At 49.9% G+C, this 26176-nt stretch overlaps 1 protein-coding gene across 1 annotated transcript; it reads left to right on the top strand.

Moving 5' to 3' along the window:
• Positions 1-4877: 4877 nt before the first annotated feature.
• Positions 4878-26176, top strand: LOC144497673 (zinc-binding protein A33-like; the record flags this gene model as incomplete). Its single annotated transcript, XM_078219116.1, has 6 exons — positions 4878-5057; positions 8566-8661; positions 13394-13627; positions 16001-16023; positions 17115-17233; positions 24353-26176. Coding segments are annotated over 6 exons (1131 nt in total), but the record flags the coding sequence as incomplete, so codon positions are not given.

Here is a 26176-nt window from a genome sequence, read left to right as displayed (position 1 = left end):
TTCCCAGGGATGGGGATTCTGTGCTCTATGGGCTGTTCCCAGGGACGGGGACTCTGTGCTCTATGGGCTGTTCCCAGGGATGGGGACTCTGTGCTCTACGGGCTGTTCCCAGGGACGGGGACTCTGTGCTCTATGGGCTGTTCCCAGCGTTGGGGACTCTGTGCTCTACGGGCTGTTCCCAGGGATGGGGACTCTGTGCTCTACGGGCTGTTCCCAGGGATGGGGACTCTGTGCTCTATGGGCTGTTCCAAGGGACGGGGATTCTGTGCTCTACAGGCTGTTCCCAGGGATGGGGACTCTATGCTCTACGGGCTGTTCCCAGGGAAGGGAACTCTGTGCACTATGAGCTGTTCTCAGGGACGGGGACTCTGTGCTTTACGTGTTGAACCCAGGGACGGGGACTCTGTGCCCTACGGGCTGTTCCCAGCGATGGGAACTCTGTGCTCTATGGGCTGTTCCCAGGGATGGGGACTCTGTGCTCTATGGGCTGTTCCCAGGGATGGGGACTCTGTGCTCTATGGGCTGTTCCCAGGGATGGGGACTCTGTGCTCTATGGGCTGTTCCCAGGGATGGGAACTCTGTGCTCTATGGGCTGTTCCCAGGGATGGGGACTCTGTGCTCTATGGGCTGTTCCCAGGGATGGGGACTCTGTGCTCTATGGGCTGTTCCCAGGGACGGGGACTCTGTGCCCTACGGGCTGTTCCCAGGGATGGGGACTCTGTGCTCTATGGGCTGTTCCCAGGGATGGGGACTCTGTGCTCTATGGGCTGCTCCCAGCGATGGGAACTCTGTGCTCTATGGGCTGTTCCCAGGGATGGGGACTCTGTGCTCTATGGGCTGTTCCCAGGGATGGGGACTCTGTGCTCTATGGGCTGTTCCCAGGGATGGGGACTCTGTGCTCTATGGGCTGTTCCCAGGGATGGGGACTCTGTGCTCTATGGGCTGTTCCCAGCGATGGGGACTCTGTGCTCTATGGGCTGTTCCCAGCGATGGGGACTCTGTGCTCTATGGGCTGTTCCCAGGGATGGGAACTCTGTGCTCTTTGGGCTGTTCCCAGGGGTGCACACCAAGACAGAATGATGTTGCTGGAGGGGCATCAACTTGGGGAAAAATGCTTTGGTTTGCCCGAAACCTGTTGGTCCTCCAGTACAGGGAGTTGATCCCGACTGAGTGTTGCAGACTGGCACATTCTAAAGCCCAGGACTACATGCTGAGGGACACACTAAAGCTTGGGGCAGCTGCTGCAGAGGCCCAATGGGGAAGATCGCTGTCTCAGACCTTTCAACTATAGTGAACTGAGGGGAGGGGAATTGTATAGAACCCCCTCATGGTGTAGAAGTACCTCAGAGTGAAACTTGATCTATTTAGAGAACTTAAATACCGTCGCATTTATTTAACCAAGGCTAATCTCCCTAACCTACACATCTTGGGATGTGAAGGATCAATTCACCATGGCCAATCCCCCTAACCTGCACATCTTTGGAGTGTGGGAGGGAACCGGAGCACCCGGAGGAAACCCACGCAGACATGGAGAGAATGTGCAAACTCCACACAGACAGTGACCCGAGGCTGGAATTGAACCCGGCTAACCACTGTGCCACCATGAAGCAGCGACTTGCCATTAAACCAAGCCCTAAGACATTGAAAGTTTCAATCACTGAATCCGACACTGTGGCACAGTGGTTTGCACTGCCACCTCACAGTGCCAGGGACCTGGGTTCGATTCCCGGCTTGGGTCGCTGTTTGTGTGGAGTTTGCACGTTCTCCCCATGTCTGTGTGGGTTTGCTCCGGTTTCCTCCCACAGTCTGAAAGACATACTGGTTAGATACATTGGCCATGCTAAATCCTTCCTCAGTGTACCCAAACAAGCCAGAGTGTGGGGTGACGAGGGGAATTTCACAGTAACTTCATTGCAGTGTTAATGTGACTAATAAATAAACTTACAAGTCTGTATCGCATTTAAAGGGACTGAGTTAATTGTTTCTGTGCTTATGGCTAAAGGCAGTGGCTTGGGTACCGCCCCTTTAAGTGATGCTGATATACATTAATGTTCTTTTATACTCGCTCAGTGAGTCCCTCCCCTTGGGTCCGTTCTACACCAGTCAAATCATTTTGCAGTAAATTCAAACCCAGGTTACAGAAACCTCCCTCTCGACACAAAGCCCTCAGAGGTCAGAAGGCGAAAACATGTGCTGCCGTTCCTTGTTAGCCTGAGACCCAGAGACGTCGCTGCTTTGAGTCATCACTGTGGTGAGTGCACTCATTCCTCCAGGGGTGAGATATCCTTGTGTTATGAGTATGTACAGTAGGAGCATTAATATGCAGGCAATTTCTCATCAACCAGTGTAGTACTGATTTGTGTCTTCTGCGCGTGTGTGTGTGTGTGTGTGTGTGTGTGTCTATTTCAGTCCCCTCATTCACTCTCTAATGCGCGCACACTGGTTTATTTTCAGCTGAGGGTTTGACACTGATACACCCACGACATTTCTCGGTCTCACTCACTCTTCTCTGGCCAGCCCTAACCTCCTTGCCACAGTGGGGTGGCACGGTGGCACAATGGTTAGCACTGCTGCCTCACAGCGCCAGGGACCTGGGTTCGATTCCCGGCTTGGGTCACTGTCCGTGCGGAGTCAGCACGTTCTCTCCGTGTCTGTATGCGTTCCCTCCGGGCACTCCGGTTTCCTCCCACACTCCAAAGATGTGCAGGTTAGGCAGACTGACCATGGTAAATTCTCCCTCAATGTAGCACTGCCGCCTCACAGCGCCAGGGACCCGGGTTCGAATCCCGGCTTGGGTCACTGTCATAAGAACATAAGAAATAGGCCATCTAGCCCCTCGAGCCTGCCCCGCCATTCAATAAGATCATGGCTGATCTGAAGTGTCTGTGTGGAGTCTGCACATTCTCCCTGTGTCTGCGTGAGTTTCCTCTGGGTGCACTGGTTTCCTCCCACACTCCAAAGACGTGCTGGTTAGGTGCATTGGCCATGCTAAATTCTCCCTCAGTGTACCCAAACAGGCACCGGAGTGTGGCGACAAGGGGAATTTCACAGTAATTTCATTGCAGTGTTGATGTAAGCCTACTTGTGACTAATAAATAAATAAATAAAATCTTTGAGAGCCAACATCTACTGCACTGCTTCCGATTCTAACCCTTTCACCCTGCAGAGTGTAGAACCCAAGCTCCCCCGTTTCGACCTTTCCTCCAATAACCTGGTAGCACAGTGGTTAGCACTGCTGCTTTGCAGCACCAGGGACCTGAGTTCATATTCCGGCCTCAGGTCACTGTCTATGCGGAGTTTGTACATTCTTCCCGTGTCTGCGTGGGTTTCCTCCGGGTGCTCCGGTTTCCTCCCACAGTCCAAAGATGTGCTGGTTACGTTGATTAGCTTTGCTAAATTGATCCTTAGTGTCAGGGGGATTAGCAGGGTAAATATGTGAGGTTACGGGGATAGGGTCTGGGTGGGATTGTATTCGGTGCAGGCTCGATGGGCCAAATGGCCTCCTTCTGCACTGTAGGGATTCTATGATAACCCACGGCCTTTCAAACCCAATCTCAACCATAACTCAGCATTCCCTTCCATGCTTCAACTTGACTTCTCTCCTGGACTTTTCAACCCTCAGAACAGTGGGCCTTGACTTTGACGGATAGGCTTTTGGCAGCTGAGGGAATAAGTGGATATGGAACGCGATTGGGTCGATGGGGTTTAAGGTACCGGAGAGCCAGGATTTAAAAGAATGGCCCAACAGCCTCGAGGGGCTGAGTGGCTTCATCCTGTCCCTGTGACCTCCTCTCTGTTCATCTGGATCATGATCGGAGCAGGCTTGGAGGGCCAAAGAGCCTGTTCCTGTGCTGGATTAAACCAAATTACTGCGGATGCTGGAATCCGAAACCAAAAGAGAAAATGCTGGAAAATCTCAGCAGGTCTGGCAGCATCTGTAAGGAGAGAAAAGAGCTGGTGTTTCAAGTCCAGATGACTCTTTTACAAAAGCTTTGACAAACACGGTGGCACAGTGGTTAGCACTGCTGCCTCACAGCACCAGGGACCCAGGTTCGATTCCCGGCTTGGGTCACTGTCTGTGCGGAATCTATATGTTCTCCCCGTGTCTGCGTGGGTTCCCTCCGGGTGCTCCAGTTTCCTCCCACAGTCCGAAAGACGTGCTGGTTAGGTGCATTGGCCGTGCTAAAGTTTCCCTCAGTGTACCTGAACAGGCGTCGGAGTGTGGCAACTTGGGGATTTTCACAGTAACTTCATTGCAGTGTTAATGTAAGCATACTTGTGACACTAATAAATCAACTTTCCCTTTCCTTTTCATCTGGACTCGAAACATCACCTCTTTTCTCTCCTTACAGATGCTGCCAGACCTGCTGAGGTTTTCCAGCATTTTCTGTTTCCGTGCTTTTTTTTGTTCTTTGTTTGTTAATTACATTGAGATAATTCAGGGAATGGTTGTCATCTCTTTGATTTTGCTCCTGTCCTTCTCTTTATCCTCTGCATCCAAATGATGTTACAGTGAATGAAATGTTCGAATTTACACTTCCTGGTTTAAACTCTGCGTGGCTCACACTCGTGAATTTGCCTTGGCACCTTGTTTGTTGAGAACAGGTCGAAGTCTGCCGAGCGCCAGGGTCACCATGTCCTCCTGGATCTTGGCTGAGGGCTTGACCAGCGAGGTGACCTGCCCCATCTGCCTCAACCTGTACCGGGACCCCGTGCGGCTGGAGTGTGAGCACAACTTCTGCCGCTGCTGTATCGCCGACTTCTGGGGCGAGCTGGAGTCGGGCTTCAGCTGCCCTCAGTGCCAGGAGACCTTCCCCCAGCTCCGGCTCAAGAGCAACCGCCTGCTGGCCAACATCGTGGAGAGGGTGAGGCAGCTGCGGCTGGACACCCCCGCCCCCGGCGGGGAAGCCGGGCCGGTGCTGTGTCCCAGGCACGAGGAGAAGCTCAAACTGTACTGCCAGGATGACCAGGAGGCCATCTGCGTGGTGTGCGGCGTCTCCAAGGAGCACAAAGATCACCAAATCGTCCCCATCCATGAGACAGTGCAGTTCTGCCAGGTAAGGACCATAGCTTTCATAGAATCATAGAATCCCTACAGTGCAGAAGGAGACCATTCGGCCCATCGAGTCTGCACCGACCACAATCCCACCCAGGCCCTATCCCCATAACCCCACATCTTTACCCTGCTAATCCCCCTGACATTAAGGGGCAATTTATCATGGCCAATGCACCTAACCCGCATGTCTTTGGACTGTGGGAGGAAACCGGAGCACCCGGAGGAAACCCACGCAGACACGGGGAGAATGTGCAAACTCCACACAGGCAGTGACCCGGGCCAGAATTGAACCCCGGTCTCTGGTGTTGTGAGGCAGCAGTGCTAAGCCACTGTGCCCTTCCTAAAGGGACGGTCGTGAATCACATGAGGGTTTTATGTCAATCAACAATGGTCTCCTGGTCATTATTAGACTTTTAAGGAACAGGAATTACCAAGCCCTATCCTTGTAACCCCATGTATTTATCCTGCTCTGACACTAGGGTCAATTTACCATGGCCAATTCACCGAACCCACATGTCTTTGGAGTGTCGGAGGAAACCAGAGCACCCGGAGGAAACCCACACAGACACGGGGAGACTCCACACAGACCCAAGCTGGGAATCGAACCCGGGTCTCTGGCGCTGTGAGACAGCAGTGCTAACCACTGTGCCACCTACGGATGGTGTTGGGTGTCTCGGGTGTTGTCCCAGCTATCAATTTTGATTTGATTGAATTTGATTTGATTTGATTTATTATTGTCACATTTATTCGTCCACAGTGAAAAGTATTGTTTCTTGCGCGCTATGCAGACAAATCATACTGTACATAGAGAAAGAAAGGAGAGAGTGCAGAATAAGACCATAAGACCATAAAACCATAACACATAGGAGCAGAATTAGGCCACTCGTCTCATCGAGTCTGTCTCCGCCATTCAATCACGGCTAATATTTTTCTCATCCCCATTCTCCTGCCTTTTCCCCGTAACCCCTGATCCACTTATTAATCAAGAACCTATCTATCTCTGTCTTCAAGACACTCAATGACCTGGCCTCCACAGCCTTCTGCAGCAAAGAGTTCCACAGATTCACCACTCTCTGGCTGAAGAAATTCCTCCTCATCTCTATTTTCAAGGATTGTCCCTTTAGCCTGAGGTTGGGCCCTCTGGTTCTAGTTTTTCTGACTAGTGGAAACATCCTCTCCACATCCACTCTATCCAGGCCTCGCAGTAACCTGTTGATCACCTGTAAGTTTCAATAAGATCCCCCCTCATCCTTCGAAATTCCAATGAGTACAGACCCAGAGTCTTCAACCGTTCCTCATACAACAAGCTCTCCATTCCAGGGATCATTCTTGTGAATCTCCTCTGGACCTTTTCCAGGGCCAGCACATCCTTCCTTTGATATGGGGCCCAAAACTGCTCACAATACTCCAAATGGGGGCTCACCAGAGCCTTATCTAGCCTCAGAAGTACATCCCTGCTCTTGTATTCTAGTCCTCTCGACATGAATGCTAACATTGAATGTAGTGTTACAGCCATAGTGAGAATGTAGAGAAAGATCATCTTATTGAGAGGTAGGTCCATTCAAAAGTCTGATGGCAGCAGGGAAGAAGCTGTTCTTGAGTTGATTGGTACGTGACCTCAGACTTTTGTATCTTTTTCCCGACGGAAGAAGGTGGAAGAGAGAATGTCCGGGGCAGGTGGACAGTGAGCGATCATGAAAGGAAACTAGAAAGAGCATTCGCAGTGGCTACGTTCCAGAGTTTACACTGATAGTTTGAATGAGACCAAGTAATGACAACCTTCACCAGCTGCACAGGAAACGCTCTAAACCACCAATACCTGTAGTAAGTAGGGAGGGGGTGGGGGACAGGAAAGGGGGTGGGGTGGGAGTTGCGCTCAGCATGACGTAGAAGCAGACCAGCAGCCAGAACTACATGAGCTGATCTCAAATCACTGTGAAAACCAACACAGGTTGAAAACTGGAGACAAGACCACGCCCCACATAGGAACAGAGGATTTAGGAGCAAAGTCGGAAATTCAGGCCTTCGAGTCCGCTCCGCCATTCAATCAGATCATGGATGATCTCTTCCTGGTCTCAAATCCACCTCCCCACCTGTTCCCTATATCCCTTTATCCCATTTTATTTATCAGAAATATCTCTATCTAAAGTAAAGTTTATTTATTAGTCACAAGTCAGGTTTACATTAACATTGCAATGAAGTTATTGTGAAAATCCCCTCAGTCATTCAGACTCCACCGTGCTACAGTTAAGAAAGGCCACCAGCGCCTCTACTTTCTCAGTAGACTAAGGAAATTTGGTATATCTGCGGCGACTTTTATAGATGCACCATAGAAAGCATTCTTTCTGGTTGCATCACAGCTTGGTTTGGCTCCTGCTCTGCCCAAGACCGCAAGGAACTACAAAAGGTTGTGAATGTAGCCCAATCCATCACGCAAACCAGCCTCCCATCCATTAACTCTGTCTACACTTCCCGCTGCCTCGGCAAAGCAGCTAGCATAATTAAGGACCCCACGCACCCCGGACATTCTCTCTTCCACCTTCGGGAAAAAGATACAAAAGTCTGAGGTCACGTACCAACCAACTCAAGAACAGCTTCTTCCCTGCTGCAGTCAGACTTTTGAATGGACCTACCTTACATTAAGTTGATCTTTCTCTACACTCTGGCTATGACTGTAACACTACATTCTGCACTCTCTCGTTTCCTTCTCTATGAACAGTATGCTTTGTCTGTATAGCGCGCAAGGAACAATACTTTTCACTGTATGTTGATACATGTGACAATAATAAATCAAAGCAAATCATAGAATCCCTACAGTGCAGAAGGAGGCCGTTCAGCCCATCAAGTCTGCACCAACCAAAATCCCACCCAGGCCCTATCCCCGTAACCCCATGTGTTTACCTTAGCTAGTCCCCCTGACACTAAGGGACAATTTATCACGGCCAATCCACCTAACCTGCACATCTTCGGACTGTGGGATGAAACAGGAGCACCCGGAGGAAACCCAGGCAGACACCGTGAGAATGTGCAAACTCCACAAAGACAGTGACCCGAGGCCGGAATTGAACCCGGGTCACTACCGCTGTGAGGCAGCAGTGCTAACCACTGTGCCACCCCATGGAGCAGCTAGTTCCGTAAGTTTACCACCCTCTGCGAGAAGTAGTTCCTCCTCATCTCAGTTTTAAATCTACCGCTTCTGAAACTATACTGTGACTTCTTGTTCCAGATTGCCCCACAAGGGGAAACATTTGGTCCACATTTATTTTATCAATCCCTTTTAGTATTTTGTAAACTTTGATCAGAGCTCCTCTCATCCCTCTGAAATCCCGCGAATATAAGCCCAAACTTTTTAATCTTTCCTCATACTTCAACACCCGTTTATCCCCGGAAGCAATGCGCTGAACCTCCTCTGAACTGCCTCCAATGCCTCCACACCCTTCCTCAAATAAGGAGACCAAAACTGAACATGGCAAAAACATGGCACCCATTGACTAGAATTTCTGTTCCAGGAGAAGCTGAAGGAATCTTCAGTTCAACTGACGAAGCAAGTGGAAGAGATAAGCGGGATCGAGGCCAGCCAGGAAAAGAAGGTTCTGGAACTCAAGGTGATTCTTCTGATTTCTTTTTGCACGTAGGGTGGCACAGTGGCACAGTGGTTAGCTCTGCTGCCTCACAGTGTCAGGGACTCGGGTTTGATTCCCGACTTGGGTCACTGGCTGTGCGGAGTCTGCACATTTTCCCTGCATCTGCATGGGTTTCCTCCAGGTGCTCCAGTTTCCTCCCGCAGTCTGAAAGACGTGCTGGTTAGGTGCATCAGCCGTGCTAAATTCTCCCTCAGTGTACCTGAACAGGCGCCGAAGTGTGGCGACTAGGGGATTTTCACGGTAACTTCACTGCGGTGTGAATGTAAGCCTCCTTGTGACACTAATAAATAAACTTAAAACTTAACATTGCTACACGCACGGCAAACCAGTCCGGTTGGACTGGGAGTGGACCGGTGTCAAGTTTTTTGTGCTTTTATCTTGCTGCAGGTTCATGGTGACAGAGCATTGTGGAGTCAGTATGGCACAGAATGTGACCATTTGGCCCAGCAGGTCCATGCTGTCCCTCTGTCTGTCCCATTCCCCCGCTCTATCCCTGTTTTCCTACCAGTTCATTTACTTCAAGTGTCCGTCTAATTTCCTTTTGGTATCATCTCCACTTCCATTTGCAGTGTACAAAATCCTCTTCCTCAATTCCCACCACCCACCAGCATCCTTTTCCCAAAACATTGGCCTGAATTTTCAGGAAGGTGAGTGCTTGGTCCCCATCATCCCCGACAGAGTGGACGGGGGATGCATTGTCCCAGCCGACTCCAACAGTCCTGCCACTATGAGACCTCAGCCCACACTTGAATTTGGATTTGGAGCCACATCTCCAAGATCTTTTGGGGCGGCACGGTGGCACAGTGGTTAGAGCTGCCACCTCACAGCGCCAGGGAACCAGGTTCAATTCCCGTACGTGGAGTTCGCACGTTCTCCCCGTGTCTGCATGGATTTCCTCCGAGTGCCCCAGTTTCCTCCCACAGTCCGAAAGACGTGCTGGTTAGATGCATTTGGCCCTCAGTGTACCCAAACAGGCACCGGAGTGTGGTGACGAGGGGATTTTCACAATAGCTTCATTGCACTGTTAATATAAGCCAACTTGTGACAATAATAAATTATCTTTAAAAGTAAACTTTAAACTGAAGGTGTGGAGTTTGCACATTCTCCCCGTGTCTGCGTGGGTTTCCTCCGGGTGCTCTGGTTTCCTCCCACACTCCAAAGATGTGTGGGTTAGGTGGATTGGCCAAATTGCCCCCTTAGTGTCAGGGGAACTGCCCCCCTAGTGTCAGGGGGACTGGAGGATAAATATGTGGGGTTATGGGGATGAGGCCTGGGTGGGATTGTGATCTGTGCAGACTCGGTGGGCTGAATGGCCTCCTTCTGCACTGTAGGGATTCTATGTGCACCCGCTGTGTAAGCCCCACACCCATTCTCACCCAATGGCCATGCCCTTTCCAATGGAGGTGTTAGTTGATTGGAGAAGAAACTCTGACAGACACCTAGAGCAGAGATACTGAGTCCAATTACATTGTCTCCTGTTGCCTCTTGTTGGGAAACTGACAACAAAGACTGGCTATTGACCACAGCATTTATATATTCCAGGTCTGTCGGTCTCTCTTCAGCGTTGGGTTAGTGTCACAAGGAAAGCCCTGGCAGCACATTTGTCGCGGGATGCTGGTTGTTTGCGATTCATTCCCATCTTTCTGATTCCACAGTAATGATGAGCTAGTGGTGGAGCCAATAACTGGAGGCCGACTCTGCCCACAGATGGAGAGAGGAAAGGGGATCTGAGACTGCAGCTAGTCTCGAGGGACATCACCAGCCTAACATAGTGCAGCGGGCAGGCCAGATTTAACTCTCTCAGGTGGCCGGCAGTAGAAACGTCACTCAGTACGTCAGCAACCCTGTGCCTCACAAGGCCCCGGTTTGATTCCAAATCTGTGTGTGTACAGAGATGGAAAACAGAAGCAGAAGTAGGCCATTCAGCCCCTTGAGCCTGCTCTGCTATCCAACAAGATCATCGCTGATCTGCTTGCGTTTCCCACTGACCCCAGTAACCTTTGACCCCCTTGCCTAGCAAGAATCTATCTACCTCCACCTTAAAAATATTCAGTGACTCCGCCCCACCGCTTTCTGAGGCAAAGAGATCCAAAGTCGCACAACTCTTTGAGAGAAAAAAACATTCTCCTCATCTCTGTCCTAAAAGGGCGCCCTCTCATTTTAAAATGGTTCCCCCCTAGTTCTGGACTCACCCACAAGAGGAAACATCTTTCCCATGTCCACCTTGTCATCGAAACATAAAAACTAGAAGCAGGAGTAGGCCATTCGGCCTTTTGCGTTTGCCCCGCCATTCATTTTGATCATGGAGAATCATCGAATTCAATATCCTGATCTCCGCTTCCCCCATATCCCTTGATTCCTTTAGCCCCAAGAGCTATATCTAATTTCTTCTTGAAATCAGACAAAGTTTTGGTCTCAGCTACTTTCTGTGGCAGTGAATTCCAAATATTCACCACCCTCTAGGTGAAGAAATTTCTCCTCACCTCAGTTCTAAAAGGTTTGCCAAGACCATTCAGGATCTTATATACTTCAATCAAGTCACCCCCTCACTCTTCTAAACTCCAGTGGAAACAGGCCCAGTCTGTCCAACCTTTCCTTATAAGACAACTCGCTCATTCCAGGTATCATGGCGCAGTAGTTAGCACTGCTGCCTCACCATGCCAAGGATCTGGGTTCAATTCCAGCCTTGGGTTACTGTCTATGCTGAGTCTGCACATTCTCATTGTGTCTGCGTGGATTTCCTCCGGATGCTCCAGTTTCCTTCCATAGTCCAAAGATGTGCGGGTTAGGTGGATTGACCATGCTAAAGTGCCCCTTAGTGTCCCAAGATGCGTAAATTAGGTGGATTAGCCGTGGTAAATTGATGGGGTTGCGGGGGAGAGGGCCTGGATGAGATACTCTGTCAGAGTATTCGATGGGATGAATGGCCTCCTTCTGCACTGTAGGGATTCTATGATTGATTTGATTTGATTTATTATTGTCACATGTATCAGTACAGAGTGAAAAGTATTGTCGCTTGCGCACTATACAGACACAGCATACCGTTCATCGAGAAGGAAAGGAGAGAGTGCAGAATGTAGTGTTACAGTCATAGCTAGGGTTTAGAGAAAGATCAACTTAGTGCAAGATAGTTCCATTCAAAGGTTTGATGACAGCAGGGAAGAAACTGTGCTTGAGTCGGTTGGAGTGTGATCCCAGACTTTTGTATCTTTTTCCCGACAGAAGAAGGTGCAAGAGAGAATATTCAGGGTGTGTAGAGTCCTTGATTCTGCTGGCTGCTTTTCTGAAGCAGTGGGAAGTCTAGAAAGAGTCAATGGATGGGAAGCTGGTTTGAGTGATGGACTGGGCTTCATTCACGACCCTTTGATCAACCAATCTGGTCAATCTCTGAACCACCTCCAATGCATTTACAGGAGACCAAATCTGCACACGGTGTATGAGATGTGCTCTCACCAACGGCCTGTATAACTTGTTTTATAATTCATTGATGGGATGTGGGCATTTATTACCCATCGCCAGTTGCCCTCGAAAAGGTGGTGTTGAGTCGTAGGTACATCCACAGTGCTGTTAAGGAGGGAACTCACCAATTAAATGATCTCTATTAGGTTCGAAAATTTATCTGAGGTTCCTGCGCAACTAGAGGAAATCGCCAAGGGTTCCCCCTCCTGCTTGCTAATCAGTCATCACTAAAAAGGACAGAGGAAGCGAATAGAGGTGTTCAAAACCATTCAGGGTCTGGACAGAGTTAATAATGAGAAACTGTCTCAATAACAATGGGACAGAGATTAAAGATAATTGACAACTGAGTCAGGCAAGGAGAATGGTCTAAAACACCGGGTATTTCCCCCACTCTGCCACAGTACTGTGTTTAACCCTGGGCACCACACCCCCGGAAGGAGGCTCAGGCCTTGGAGAGGCTTGGACGAGATTGGCACTGGGGATGGGGGGATTAAACACTGGCCTTTGGTCACTGTCTGTGTGGAGTTTGCACGCTCTCCCTGTGTCTGTGTGGAGTTTGCATGCTCTCCCTGTGTCTGCGTGGGTTTCCTCCGGGTGCTCCGGTTTCCTCCCACAGTCCAAAGATGTGCGGGTTAGCTGGATTGGCTAAAGTGCCCCTTAGTGTCCCAAGGTGTCTAGGTTCAGTGGATTGGCCATGGTAAAATGTACAGGATTACGGAGATAGGGTGGGGGAGGGGGCCTGGATGAGATGCCCTGTCAGAGAGTTAGTGCAGACTCGATGCGCTGAATGGAATTGCACTGCAGGGATTCTATAATTCCATGAAATGTTTGAGAAGGGAAATTTTTACAGGGCTTTGTATAAAGAACAATGGAGTGGGACTAATTAGATAGCACGTAAAAAGGGCCAGTATGGGCACAATGGGCTGAAAAGCCTCCTTTTGTGGTGAAACAGAAGCAGATATCAGGTGAAAACAGAACGGGCCCACTAAGGTAAGAGAATTCTCAATTCCTACAAGGTGCAGCCACTGGGATTGGTGGCCAGAGGACATCGAACTCAAGGGGAGATTTAGACAGGGGTGCGGGGGGTGGGGGGGGCGGGGGGGGGCAGGGGCGGGGGGCGGCGGGGGTGGTGGTGAGGAGGGTGTGGGAGTGGCAATGGTGAACTGGGAGGGGAGGAGGAGGGAGAAAATCAGCGACTTGTGATCCATTGTCATCCTGCCATCTTCTAAAACAGGACAGGACGGAGGGCATAAAGAGGCGCATCATCTCGGAGTTCGAGGTACTCCACACCTTTCTTCAGGAGGAGCAGGAAGCGGCCATGGGGAGGCTCCGAGATGAGGAACAGAGACTCCTGCAAGAGATGGAAGAGAACCTCAAGAAGCTACACGAGGAGAAATCTGCCCTGGAAACAATGATCACCAACATCCAGCAGAGAATGAGCGAAGAGGATCCAGTCTGCTTACTCCAGGTAAGAGTAACCGAAGTGCCGTACTCCGGTATTCCGGGATAGGATAGGAGGGAAGCCTCAGACCGAAGGGCGGAGTCATTTGTACAACAACAACTTGTCCCTGATGTCATTAAGTTGAAGTTTAATTTTAGAAAGAATAGAACAGTACGGCACAGGAACAGGCCCTTTGGCCCTCCAAGCCTGCGCTGATCATGATGCCTGCCTAAACTAAAACCGTATGTACTTACAGAGTCCATATCCTTCCATTCCCATCCTATTCATGTATCCATCGAGATGCCACTTAAATGCCACTATCGTACCTGTTCCCACCACCTCCCCAGGCAGCGCATTCCAGACATTCACCATCCTCTGTGTAAAAAAACGTGCCTCGCACAAGTAGGCTCACATTAACATTGCAATGAAGTTACTGTGAAAATCCCCTAGTCGCCACACTCTGGCGCCTGTTCGGGTACACTGAGGGAGAATTTAGCATGACCAGGATACCTAACCAGCACGTCTTTCAGACTGTGGGAGGAAACCGGAGCGCCCGGAGGAAACCCACGCAGACACAGGGAGAACCCGCAGATTCCGCACAGACAGTGACCTGAGCCAGGTATTGAACCCGGGTCCTTGGCGAGGTGAGGCAGCAGTGCTAACCACTGCGCCACCATGCCACCTGTGTTATTTAATTCCATCAATATTGTGGTGCATCATGTGTTGTTAGATCGCTTGAACAACAGTTATACCCACATTTCTACTGGGGAAGTTTCGGGTGGATGTTGGGAGACATTTCCTGCATATCCTGCACAGAAATTGGGGGAGATAGAGATAGGTGGGGGAATTATGTTGGAAGGATGTATCTGAGGGCTGTGTTAGGGGTCTGCACTGAAGCTGCTTCAAGAGCTAGGCTTTAAGCAGTGTCCCAAAATGTTCTCCATTCATCTACGATTGAATATGAAGGCCTGGTGCAACATCACACCAAGCCCCTGTATAATTGGAACAAAACCTACTCTTGTACTCTAATTCCTAGGCGTTAAAAACCAACACAGCATTTGCCTTCCCATTTATTGGCTGCACTAATATGTGGCGAAACAGTGGTGTAGTGGCTAGCACAGCTGTCTCACAGCGCCAGGGAGCCGGGTTCGATTCCGGCCTTGACTGATAGAACCAAAGAATGCCTAGAGTGCAGAAGGAGGCCATTCGGCCCATTGAGTCTGCACCCACTCTCCGAAAGAGCATCTTACCCAGACCCACCCCATTTCCTAACCCTATCGCCCCACACATTTACCTATCCTACACACCTTGGGACACAAAAGGGCAATTTAACGTGGCTATTACAGCTAACCCGCACGTCCTTGGACTATGGGAGGAAACTGGCACACCCGGAGGAAACCCACACAGTCAGGGGAGAACGTGCAGACTCCACACAGTCAAGGCTGGAATCGAACCCAGGTCCCTGGCGCTGTGTGGCAGCAGTGCTAACCACTGTGCCATCATGCCGCCACATGTTAGTGTAACAAATGGGAAGGCAAATGATGTGTTGGTTTTTAATGCCCAGGGATTAGAGTACAAGAGTAAGTTTTGTTCCATTGACACAGGGAATTGGTGAGGAAATGGCCACTGTGAAGAAACTGGAAATCTAGGACAGGTACAACATAGGATTAGATACAGAGTAAAGCTCCCTCTACACTGTCCCCATCAAACACTCCCAGGACAGGCACAGCACGGGATGAGATACAGAGTAACGCTCTCTCTACACTGTCCCCATCAAACACAGTAAGAAGTCTGACAACACCAGGCCAAACACTCCCAGGACAGGTACAGCATGGGGTTAGATACAGAGTAAAGCTCTCTCTACACTGTCCCCATCAAACACTCCCAGGACAGGCACAGCACGGGATGAGATACAGAGTAACGCTCTCTCTACACTGTCCCCATCAAACACAGTAAGAAGTCTGACAACACCAGGCCAAACACTCCCAGGACAGGTACAGCACGGGGTTAGATACAGAGTAAAGCTCCCTCTACACTGCCCCCATCAAACACTCCCAGGACAGGTACAGCACGGGGTTAGATACAGGGTAAAGCTCCCTCTACACTGTCCCCATCAAACACTCCCAGGATAGGTACAGCACGGGGTTAGATGGAGAGATAACGTGTTGATAATCGTTTCCCACTGGGAATCTCCCCCATCCCTGGATTGTTTCCCCTCTCCCCCAGCATCCACTGTTACTTGTTGCTGCAGAAAAATAGCTGCTGCATTTGTCTAAACACAAGAGTTTCTGCACTTCAAACATGTAATTTAGTGAATGAAGCACCTTTCAAACGTTGGAATGTGGCACTGTCATTTATTATAATGAGTTTTGTTATATTTCCTTTATCCCGATCTCACAGGATGTCAAAGACCTGACCGAAAGGTAAGATTGAAAAAGTCACAGCTTCAAATTACTTTTCAATTTCCTTTTATGCACACGCATAGATATGAACAGTCACACGTCTTGAAATATACATGCACACGCACACACAATCTACATGCACACACATGCACATGCGCACGCACACAAACACTGACATGCATGCACACACATGTGTACCCACACATGCACACAAACACACAAACATGCGCACATACAAGCACATGCACACATACACACCAACACTCTCATACACACGCACCAACATTCACACACACATGCACAGACACATGCACAGACACTCACACATACATGTGCACACACACACACTCACACACGCATGTGCACTCGCACAAACACATACACACAAAATCTCTTGTCGCATAAGTGTAGTGTAGTGAAACCCTCACCCTGGAACTGGGCCAGACACCCATCAGGGAACCTCCGGAATTGGGACATTTCCATAGCCGGGAAGAGCAGTGGATTCTCATTCCACTCCCCCGACCCCCTCCCTGCCCGAGCCCAAATCCGGGCAATTGGACGCTATGGCAGCAGAATGCCAACCAGCCCAGGATTCAAAACTGAGCCAAAGGGAGGTGCTTGTTGCCCTGTTATTGACCATCAGTGGAGCCCCATGTGCTTGGGTCAAGATAATTAATCCCTTCCTGGAGAGGCTGGGGTGTGGTCACATGTCTTGTCTTAGTGAAGGTCCCGGGCCTACAAGAGGCTTCAATGGAATTCACAGAGGTCAGAGTAGCTTTCGCTGTAAATCTTGCCCCCAACATTACCGCAAAACATGAGGGAGTAGAGAGGGAGAGTCCACACATAATCGGAGTTTGAAGATGATTCTAAACTGATTCTAAATGCATCAGAACCAGCATCACAGCGGGCACAGAGTAGCAATCAGGCTTCGGGCCTTTCCAGGCCCTAAGAATCCTGCGGCCAGCGGTCACTGAATCCCAATCTGTCCGTTGCAATCTGATGAGGGAACGGGCTGAGGGATAAGGCAGGAGGGGTGGAGGGGGGAGGGAATGAGTGGGCTGCAAACTGCAAAACAAAATAACCGGAGTCCTGCCCTCCGTTCCTCACGGCAGGTTGAAGCAAGGCATTGCGAATTGCCAAGTGGTGTCGGCCAGCCGGTTAAATGTTGGCGTCTTCCAGGGACCCCTGCAGTACGCGACGTGGAAAAAGATGAGGAAGCTGATCAGTCCAGGTGAGGAATGCCACGGAGATCCGCAAACACTAAGCGCCGCACCTCTCCGGGTGACACCCAGGCTAGAAAATAAACGGGAATAAGAGGTGGTATAGAGCCCTTCCCAAACTCAAGACATCCTGAAACACTTTACAACCAACTGTGTGTGGTCCTGAAGTGTGGTCATTACTGCATCGGAGGATACACAGCAAGATCCGTCAAATTGTAATGAGCTAAAGGACCAAATAATCTGTCATTTAATGGCGCCAGTTGGGCGATGCACTTCAGTCAGGATGCCCCAGTTAATGCCCCTGCTCTCCCTTGGCATAGTGCCAGGGGAATCTCTGACTTCCAACTGAGATAGGAGACAGCTCCTTCATCCAACATCTCCTCTGGAAGACCCTCGGCACTGCGGCGCCCCCTCACAGATTGCACGCCCAAACCCCCGGGAACGGGAATTTGAACCCGCCACTTTGCACAATTTGTTTTTTAAATCCATGGTTGACATGCCCACAACAGTATTGAGAAGGTAACGCAGCGCCACCAGTGATGCCCATCTCCAAGATGGGATACAAAACTGTTGCACTCCCAATGTGGACACCACAAATCCTGTGGCAAGCTGATTGTTTTTTTATCATTCCGCACTTGAGGTGGCACGGTGGTTAGCACTGCTGCCTCACAGCGCCAGGGACCCAGGTTCAATTCCGGCCTCAGGTCACTGTCTGTGTGGAGTTTGCACATTCTCCCCGTGTCTGTGTGGGTTTCCTCCGGGTGCTCCGATTTCCTCCTACAGTCGGAAAGATGTGCGGGTTAGGTTGATTGGCCATGCTAAATTGTCCTTAGTGTCAGGGGGATTAGCTGGACAAATTGCAGGGTTCGAGAATGGGGCCTGGATGGGATTGTGGTTGGTACAGACTTGATGGGTGAAATAGCCTCCTCTTTACTGTACGGATTCTATGGTTCTGTGATTCGTGGGACATGGGCATCGCTGGCCAGCATTTATTGCCAACTCTAGTCATCCATAATATGGTGGTGGTGATACAACTGACTGGCTCGCTCCGCCATTTCAGAGAGTCAGTTGAGAGTCAACCACGTTGCTGTGGCTCCAGAGTCACATGTAGGCCCGACCAGGTAAGGACGGCAGATTTCCTTCTCTAAAGGGAAATTAGTGAACCAGATAGGTTTCTCCGACAATCGGCAACGATTTCATGGTCACCAGTAGATTCTTAATTCCAGATTTTCTTAAATTGAACTGAAATTCTGCCAGTTGCTGTGCTGGGATTCAAATCTGGGAAACCCACAATATTAGCTGAGTTTCTGGATTAATAGTCCAACAATAATACCAACAGGCCATCAGCTCCCCCAGTGCGAGGTGATGCACTTTGGAACAAGAATCAAGATGAGGGAATATTTAATAAATAGCAGGACACTGGGAAGCTCAGAGGAACAGAGGGATTTTGGGGGGATTATTCACAGATCCCTGAAGGCAACAAAGCAGGGGAATAGGATGGTTAAGAAGGCATATGGGACAATTATTTTCATCAGTTGTGGTGTAGAATATAAGAGTAAGGAGGTTATGTTGGAGTTGTACAGAATGTTGGTGAGGCCACAACTGGAATACTGTGTGCAGTTCTGGTCGCCTCCCTATAGGAAGGATTTGATTGCACGAGAGGGGGTACAGAGGAGGTTCACCAGAATGTTGACTGGGATGGAGCATTTGAGCTATAGGGAGAGAGTGGATAAGCTTGGATTGTTTTCTCTGGAGCAGAGAAGGCTAAAGGGGGGACATTATTGAGGTGTATAAGATTATGACAGGGGTGAATAGAAAGTTCCCCTTGGTTGAGGAGTCAATCACGAGGGGGCATAGCTTTAGGGTAAGAAGCAGTAGATTCAGAGGGGCTTTGAGAAAAAGCTTTTTCACTCAGAGGGTGGTGGGAATCTGGAATGCATTGCCTGGGAAGGTAGTGGAGACCGGAAACCTTACAACTTGAAAACATATTTGGACAAGGACTTGAAATATCATAACATTCAAGTGATTTGGCACATCAGTGAAGGCACCATATCAATGCAAAATCATCCTTTATTTAGCAATTGGATTTTACACTTCCTGCGTCATCGAATCATCGAATCCCGACAGTGCAGAAAAGGCCATTCAGCCCATCAAGTCTGCACCAAACCTCTGATAGAGAATCTTACCTAGGCCCTCTCTTGCACCCCCTCCCTTTAACCCCACATATTACTCATGGCTAATCCTCCGAACCTATACATCTTTGGACATTAAGAGTCAATTTAGCATGGCCAATCCGCCTAACCTGCACATCTTTGGACACTAAGTGGCAATTTACCATGGCCAATACATCTAACCTACACATCTTTCGACTGTGAAAGGAAACCAGAGCATCCGGAAGAAACCCACACAGAAGAGCGTGCAAGCTCCACACAGACAGTGACCTAATGGAATGGGACTCGGGTCCCTGGCGCTGTGAGGCAGCAATGCTAACCACCGTGCCGCCCTTCAGCTCCACTCATTGAACTGTACCAAGAGCAAACATGGGTCCAGTCTTTACTCCTGGACCCACACCTGAGCTGGAATTCTATCGCCTCGCCCGTCACGGAATCGGAACGGGCGAGGAGCGGACAATGGGAATGTCCGTTGACCTCGGGTGGGAATTTCTGGTCTCGCCCGAGCAGGGCTGTAAAATCCCGGTCTGTTTTCTCCAGCCCAAGTGACACCCCCAGCCCCGAACCTCACCACTTTTACCCTCAGTCTACACTTCCTGTTTGTTCACCAGCTGCTGCTTTGCCACTCCTCTGTACAGGCAGGTGCGCGTGTTTACATGACTAGTGGCTTTGAAAGCAGCCTTGGATAGAGAGTCGCGGTCTGTCTGCAGCGCTGCGCTGTGCCTGCAACATGGGCCTTTCCTACGCCTAACTCCCTCAAGGTGTTGATTCACTGCACGGAGTGTGGTTGCGCATGGGTTAATATCGTTCTTAAGTCTCGGCTCACTCAGCCTGGAGGCGGGACAGATGGCGAGAGATAAAGTACTCACTGAGAGAAACAGAGAGATGGTCAGTGTGAGTTTCGACAGTGCAAGTGCTTTGACGGGCTGTTTGCTTTTCCACAGCCACACTATTGCTCTCAAAACCACACAGCGTGTCCGGTACATAATGTGAGATCATCCACTTTTAGACTTGAGCAAAGTCAAAGCACAATCATTTGTTATAATAGAAATTAAGCACATTTATCAAGCCTTCTATGTCCCGAAGCGATTTGCAGGCAATTAAGTATTTTTGAGTGTGGCACGGTGGTTAGCACTGCTGCATCATAGCGCCAGGGACCTGGCTTCAATTCCCGGCTTGGTTCACTGTCTGTGTGGAGTTGGCACATTCACGTACACTGAGGGAGAATTTAGCATGGCCAATGCACCTAACCAGCATGTCTTTCAGACTGTTGGGGGAAACCGGAGCACCTGGAGGAAACCCACGCAGACACGGGGGGAATGTGCAGACTCCGCACAGACAGTGAGCCGAGGCCGGGAGCAGTGAAGCTGCCTCTGAAAACACGCCACGGTTCCCCGACTAGTTAACTGACTGAATGCGTGGCAGATCTCTTCAAAAACAGTGCGCAGCACAGAAGGAGGCCATTCACCCCATCATGTCTGTGCTAGAAACATAGAAAACATAGAAACCCTACAGTGCAGAAGGAGGCCATTCGGCCCATCGAGTCTGCACCGACCACAATCCCACCCAGGCCCTACCCCCACATATTTACCCGCTAATCCCTCTAATCGACACATCTCAGGATTCTAAGGGGCAATTTTTAACCTGGCCAATCAACCTAACCTGCACATCTTTGGACTGTGGGAGGAAACCGGAGCACCCGGAGGAAACCCACACAGACACGAGGAGAATGTGCAAACTCCACACAGACAGTGACCCGAGCCAGGAATCGAACCCGGGACCCTGGAGCTGTGAAGCAGCAGTGCTAACCACTGTGCTACCGTGCCGCTGTATGGAAGAGCTACCCAATAAGTCTTGCTCCCTCCCACGCCTCCTCCCCCAACTCTCCCCACCCCACCCGCGCTGTGACTTTTCCCTTAGCATTCTGTAAGGGATGTCCTTTATAAGGTGTTGAGTCTTGAATTAGTCTGCTTTCTCATCAGGAGCTGAATGTGCAGTGGGGCGGAGCAGTTAGGGGAGGTCAGGGGAGGTGGAACAGAGGAAATGCAGTACAGTTCACTGTTACAGTCTGTGGTTAACCACCGCTTCTGTACCTCGCCTTGATAGCCTGGCTTGGATTTAATTCAGTCTACTTTTCTCCCTCCGCTTCTCCTCCAGCCCACCGTCTTGAGTGCTGTGCTGTAGCTACCGAGGCGCTGCTGCAGAGGTGGATGCGAGTGAGAGCATTGTCTCAATGGTCACAAACCACCGTTCCCCCCCGGCCTGGGCAAATAGGCCAACCTGAGTTAAAATCATGAAACCGTTCTACCCGGCCAAGCAAAACCTTCGAGAGTCAGCATCGGGGTAGCATTTCTGCCTCTTGAGTCACAAGGTTCCTAGTTCAGGACTCACTCCCAGGGAGTTGAGTGAAGCACTCGATTGAAGGAGTGCTGTGCTGTCTTTCCGTTAAATGGTTATGAACGTCACCATTTCGAAGAAGTACTCGCCTGCTGCCCTGGCGAGTACTTGTTCCTCATCCAGAGAGCTGGAGAGGCTGGGTCGCCAGGTATGTTCAAGGCTGAGATAGGCAGATTTTTAAGGGAATCATGGATTATGGGGATAAAGCAGGAAAGCGTTCAGGATTATCAGATCAGCCATGATATCACTGAATGGTGGAGCACACTCGTTGGGCTGAATGGCCCTACTTCTACCCCTAGGTCTTAACCAGCTTCACATACAGTAGGTAAGACACAGATTATCACATTGTGGGAGCTTGCACTGAGTAAATTGGCTGCTGGCACTCCTGTATTACAGAGGTATTTGATTGACCGTAAAGCACTTTGTTCTGCCGTGTGGTTGCTGCAGATGCTGTAAAAATGCAAAGTCTTCCGTAGAATCATAGAATCCTTACAGTGCAGAAAGAGGCCATTCAGCCCATCGAGCCTGCACTGACCACAATCCCACCCAGTCCCCATTCCCATATCTCCACGTATTTACCCTGCTAATGTCCCTGATATTAAGGGGCAATTTGGCACGCCCAATCAACCTAACCCACACATCTTTGGAGTGTGGGAGGAAATCGGAGCACCCGGAGGAAACCCACGCAGACACGGGGAGAACGTGCAAACTCCACACAGTCACCGGAAGCCGAAATTGAACCCGGGTCCCTAGCGCTGTGAGGCAGCAGTGCTAACCACTGTGCCCCTCTTTCTCAAAATGTAATGAACAGCTCACAATGCGGGAAACGTGAATCAAACCAGAACTCGTAACTCATAGAATCACAGAGATCATAGAAACCCTACAGCGCTGAAGGAGGCCATTCGGCCCATCGAATCTACACCGACAACAATCCCACCTCGGCCTTATCCCATAACCCCGCTAATATTTACCCTGCTAATCCCTCTAACCTAGGCATCCTGGGACACTGAGGGGCAATGTAGAATGGCCAATCCATCCACCTAACCTGCACATCTTTCGGACTGTGGGAGGAAACTGGAGCACCCGGAGGAAACTCACGCAGACGCTGGAGAATATGCAAACTCCACACAGACAGTGACCCAAGCTGGGAACCGAACCCAGGTCCTTGGAGGTGTGAGGCAGCAGTGCTAACCACTGTGCCACCGTGCCACCCATCTTTGAACAGTAAGGAAATTTCACATGGCCTGTATACCCAACTTGCACATCGTTGGACTGTGACGAAACCTGGAAGAAACCCACGCAGACACGGGAAGATTCTGCACAGACAGTGACTCAAGACCAGAATCGAATCCGTTTCCTGGTGCTGTGAGGCAGCAGTGCTAACCACTGTGCCACCTTGCCGCCCCATAACATGGGCCCTGTAAGGATTCTAAAATTCACTTGACAAAATCTTCATGACAGATTTCCCCTTTTCCTAAAACAACTTGTTTGCAATGATTACGCTGTCAGGTCATCCGCTGAGCTGTCCGGCAGGTAACTTCTGATCTGCTGATTCTACGTGGTGTAATTAAATCAGTACGTACACACAAACATCAATCAAGAGTAGGAGTAGGCCACTCGGCCCCTTAAGCCTAGCTCCGCCATTCAATATGACTGTGTCTGATCTGATTCTGGCTTCAACTCCACGTTCCCATCTACCCCCAATAACCTTTGACCCCCTTGAGCCCAGAATCTATCCACCTCAGCCTTAACAATAGTCAGTGACGTTGCCTCCACTGCTCTGGGGTCGAGAGTTCCAAAAGTCCTTGACCCTCTGAGAGAAAACATTTCTTTTCATCTCCGGGGTGACATGGTTCGACAGTGGTTAGCAAAGTTGCCTCACAGCACCAGGGACCCGGGTTCAATTCCTGATTCGATTGTGGTCTTGGATGACTGTGTGGAGTTTGCACGTTCTCCCCGTGTCTGCGTGGGTTTCCTCCGAGTGCTCCGGTTTCCTTCCACACTCCAAAGATGTGCAGGTTAGGTGGATTGGCCATGCTAAATTGCTCCTTAGTGTCCCAAGATGTGCGAATGAGGTGGATTGACCATGGTAAATTGTCCCTTAGTGTCCAAAGATGTGTGGGTTAAATGGATTGGCCATGGGAAATTGTCCCTTAGTGCCCCAAAATGTGCGGGTTAGGTGGATTGGCCATGGTAAATTGTCCCTTAGTGCCCAAAGATGTGTGGGTTTTGTGGATTGGCCATGGTAAATTGTTCCTTAGTGTCCAAAGATGTGTAAGTTAGGTGAATTGGCCATGGTAAATTGTTCCTTAGTGTCCAAAGATGTGCAGGTCAGGTGGCCATGGTAAATGTGCAGGGTTAAGGAGATAGGGCATGTGGGGAAAGATGTCAGTGCAGGCTTGATGGACCGACTGGCCTCTTTCTGCACCATAATGATTCTTAAATGGAAGACCCTTTATTGTTAAATTGTACAAATTTGGTGCAGATCGATCACTCTTTTTTTGGCAGATTACTCAACCAGTAATCAAATTCTTTTTCTTTTCCCTGCTTCTGACCTTCCAGTGCCGGCTCCGCTGACCCTTGACCCCAGCTCGGCCAACCCCTACCTGGTCCTCTCCGAGGACTTGACCGCCGTCAAGTACTCCTACACATCGCAGCAGCTCCCCGAGAACCTGGAGCGCTTCGACTTCTGTGCGTGCGTGCTGGGCTCGCTGGGGTTCTCCTCGGGGAGGCACTACTGGGAGGTGGACGTGGGCAGCCGGCCGGACTGGGACGTGGGCGTGGCAGCCGAGTCCATCGACCGGGAGGGTTGGGTCATCCTCACCCCGGAGAACGGCTTCTGGACCTTCGGGCATGTGGAGCACTCGCGGATCGGGGTCTACCTGGATCACGAGGGAGGGCAAGTCTCCTTCTACAATGCCGAGGATATGAGCCACCTCCACACCTTCGTGGACACCTTCACCGAGAAGCTATTCCCCTTCTTCTACCCCAGCGCGGACACCAACACCCAACCTCTCAAAATCTGTCACCAATTCATTTAAGAGATCAGAGGCTGGGAATACTGCAGGGAGTAACTCATCCCCTGACTCCCCAAAGCCTGTCCACAAGGCCCAAGTCAGGAGTGTGATAGAATAATCCACACTTGCCTGGATGAGTGCAGCTCCAACAACACTCAAGAAGCTCAACACCATCCAGGACAAAGCAGCCCTGCTTGATGGGCACCACATCTACAAATATTCACTCCCTCCACCACCGACGCTCAGTAGCAGCAGTGTGTGTACCATCTACAAGATGCACTGCAGCAATTCACCAAAGATCCCTAGACAGCACATCCCAAACCCATGACCATTTCCATCCAGAAGGACAAGAGCAGGAGATACATGAGAACACCATCACCTGCAAGTTCCCCTCCAAGACACTCACTCACTTGGAAATATGTCGGCCGTTCCTTCGCAGTCACTGGGTCAAAATCCTGGAACTTCCTCCCTAACAGCACTGTGGGTGCACCTACATCAAAGGGACTGCAGCGGTTCGAGAAGGCAGCTTACCACCACCTTCTCGAGGGCAATTAGGAATGGACAATAAATCCTGGCCTAGCCAGCGACACCCACATCCCATAAATAAATAAAAACTCGGCTGTGAGCTTTGCACAATCGGCTCATCAGCCAAATGGAATTAATGAATTGCATGAAGTTGTTGAAATTGTGTGGCAGATACAAACTAAAATCACCACGGAAATGTAATCCGTGCCTGTTTCTGTCTCAGTATCAGTAGTGGTGTGATACATGTTAATTTCCCACAGACAACCTCTCCAGCACTGGAGATAAACCTTTTTGTGTGGATTCTCATTCCTTCAGGTTTTAACTGTTGTTGAAGATTTTAAAAAGGTCAGTTTTGAAATTTAAAGATGTTTTTACTATCTATCTCTATTTTTTCTCTCTCTCTTGATCCAATCTTTCTTTCCCTCCCTTTATTTCTTTCTGTATCTCAATTCACCACTCTAATTTACACTTCCCAGTCCATAATGCTATCAATTTCACAATTCTGCAATCTGCTTGTTTATGGAGATGCACGGTCAGTCGTTGTTTACTCAGGTCCCAGTTGCCCAGTTTTCCTTCATTTAACCACCATCAACTGGCCCTTTCAGAAACTTGTGGCACAAAGTATCCCAGAGCTGGAACATCAGCGGGCAAACCTAACTAACGGCCGATGCTATTATAGAGGCAAAATACTGCGGATGCTGGAATCTGAAACAAAGACAGAAAATGCTGGAGAAACTCAGCAGGCCTGACAGCATCTGTGGAGAGAGAATAGAGCCAATGTTTCAAGTCTGGATGACCCTTCTTCAGAGCTGAAGAGAAGAAAAATAGGACAAGATTTAGACTA

This window comes from Mustelus asterias, chromosome 8, assembly GCF_964213995.1.
Source record: "Mustelus asterias chromosome 8, sMusAst1.hap1.1, whole genome shotgun sequence".
Lineage (NCBI taxonomy): Eukaryota > Metazoa > Chordata > Chondrichthyes > Carcharhiniformes > Triakidae > Mustelus > Mustelus asterias.
The sequence above is the reverse complement of the archived record's forward strand: the minus strand, read 5'-3'. Positions and strand labels throughout refer to the sequence as shown.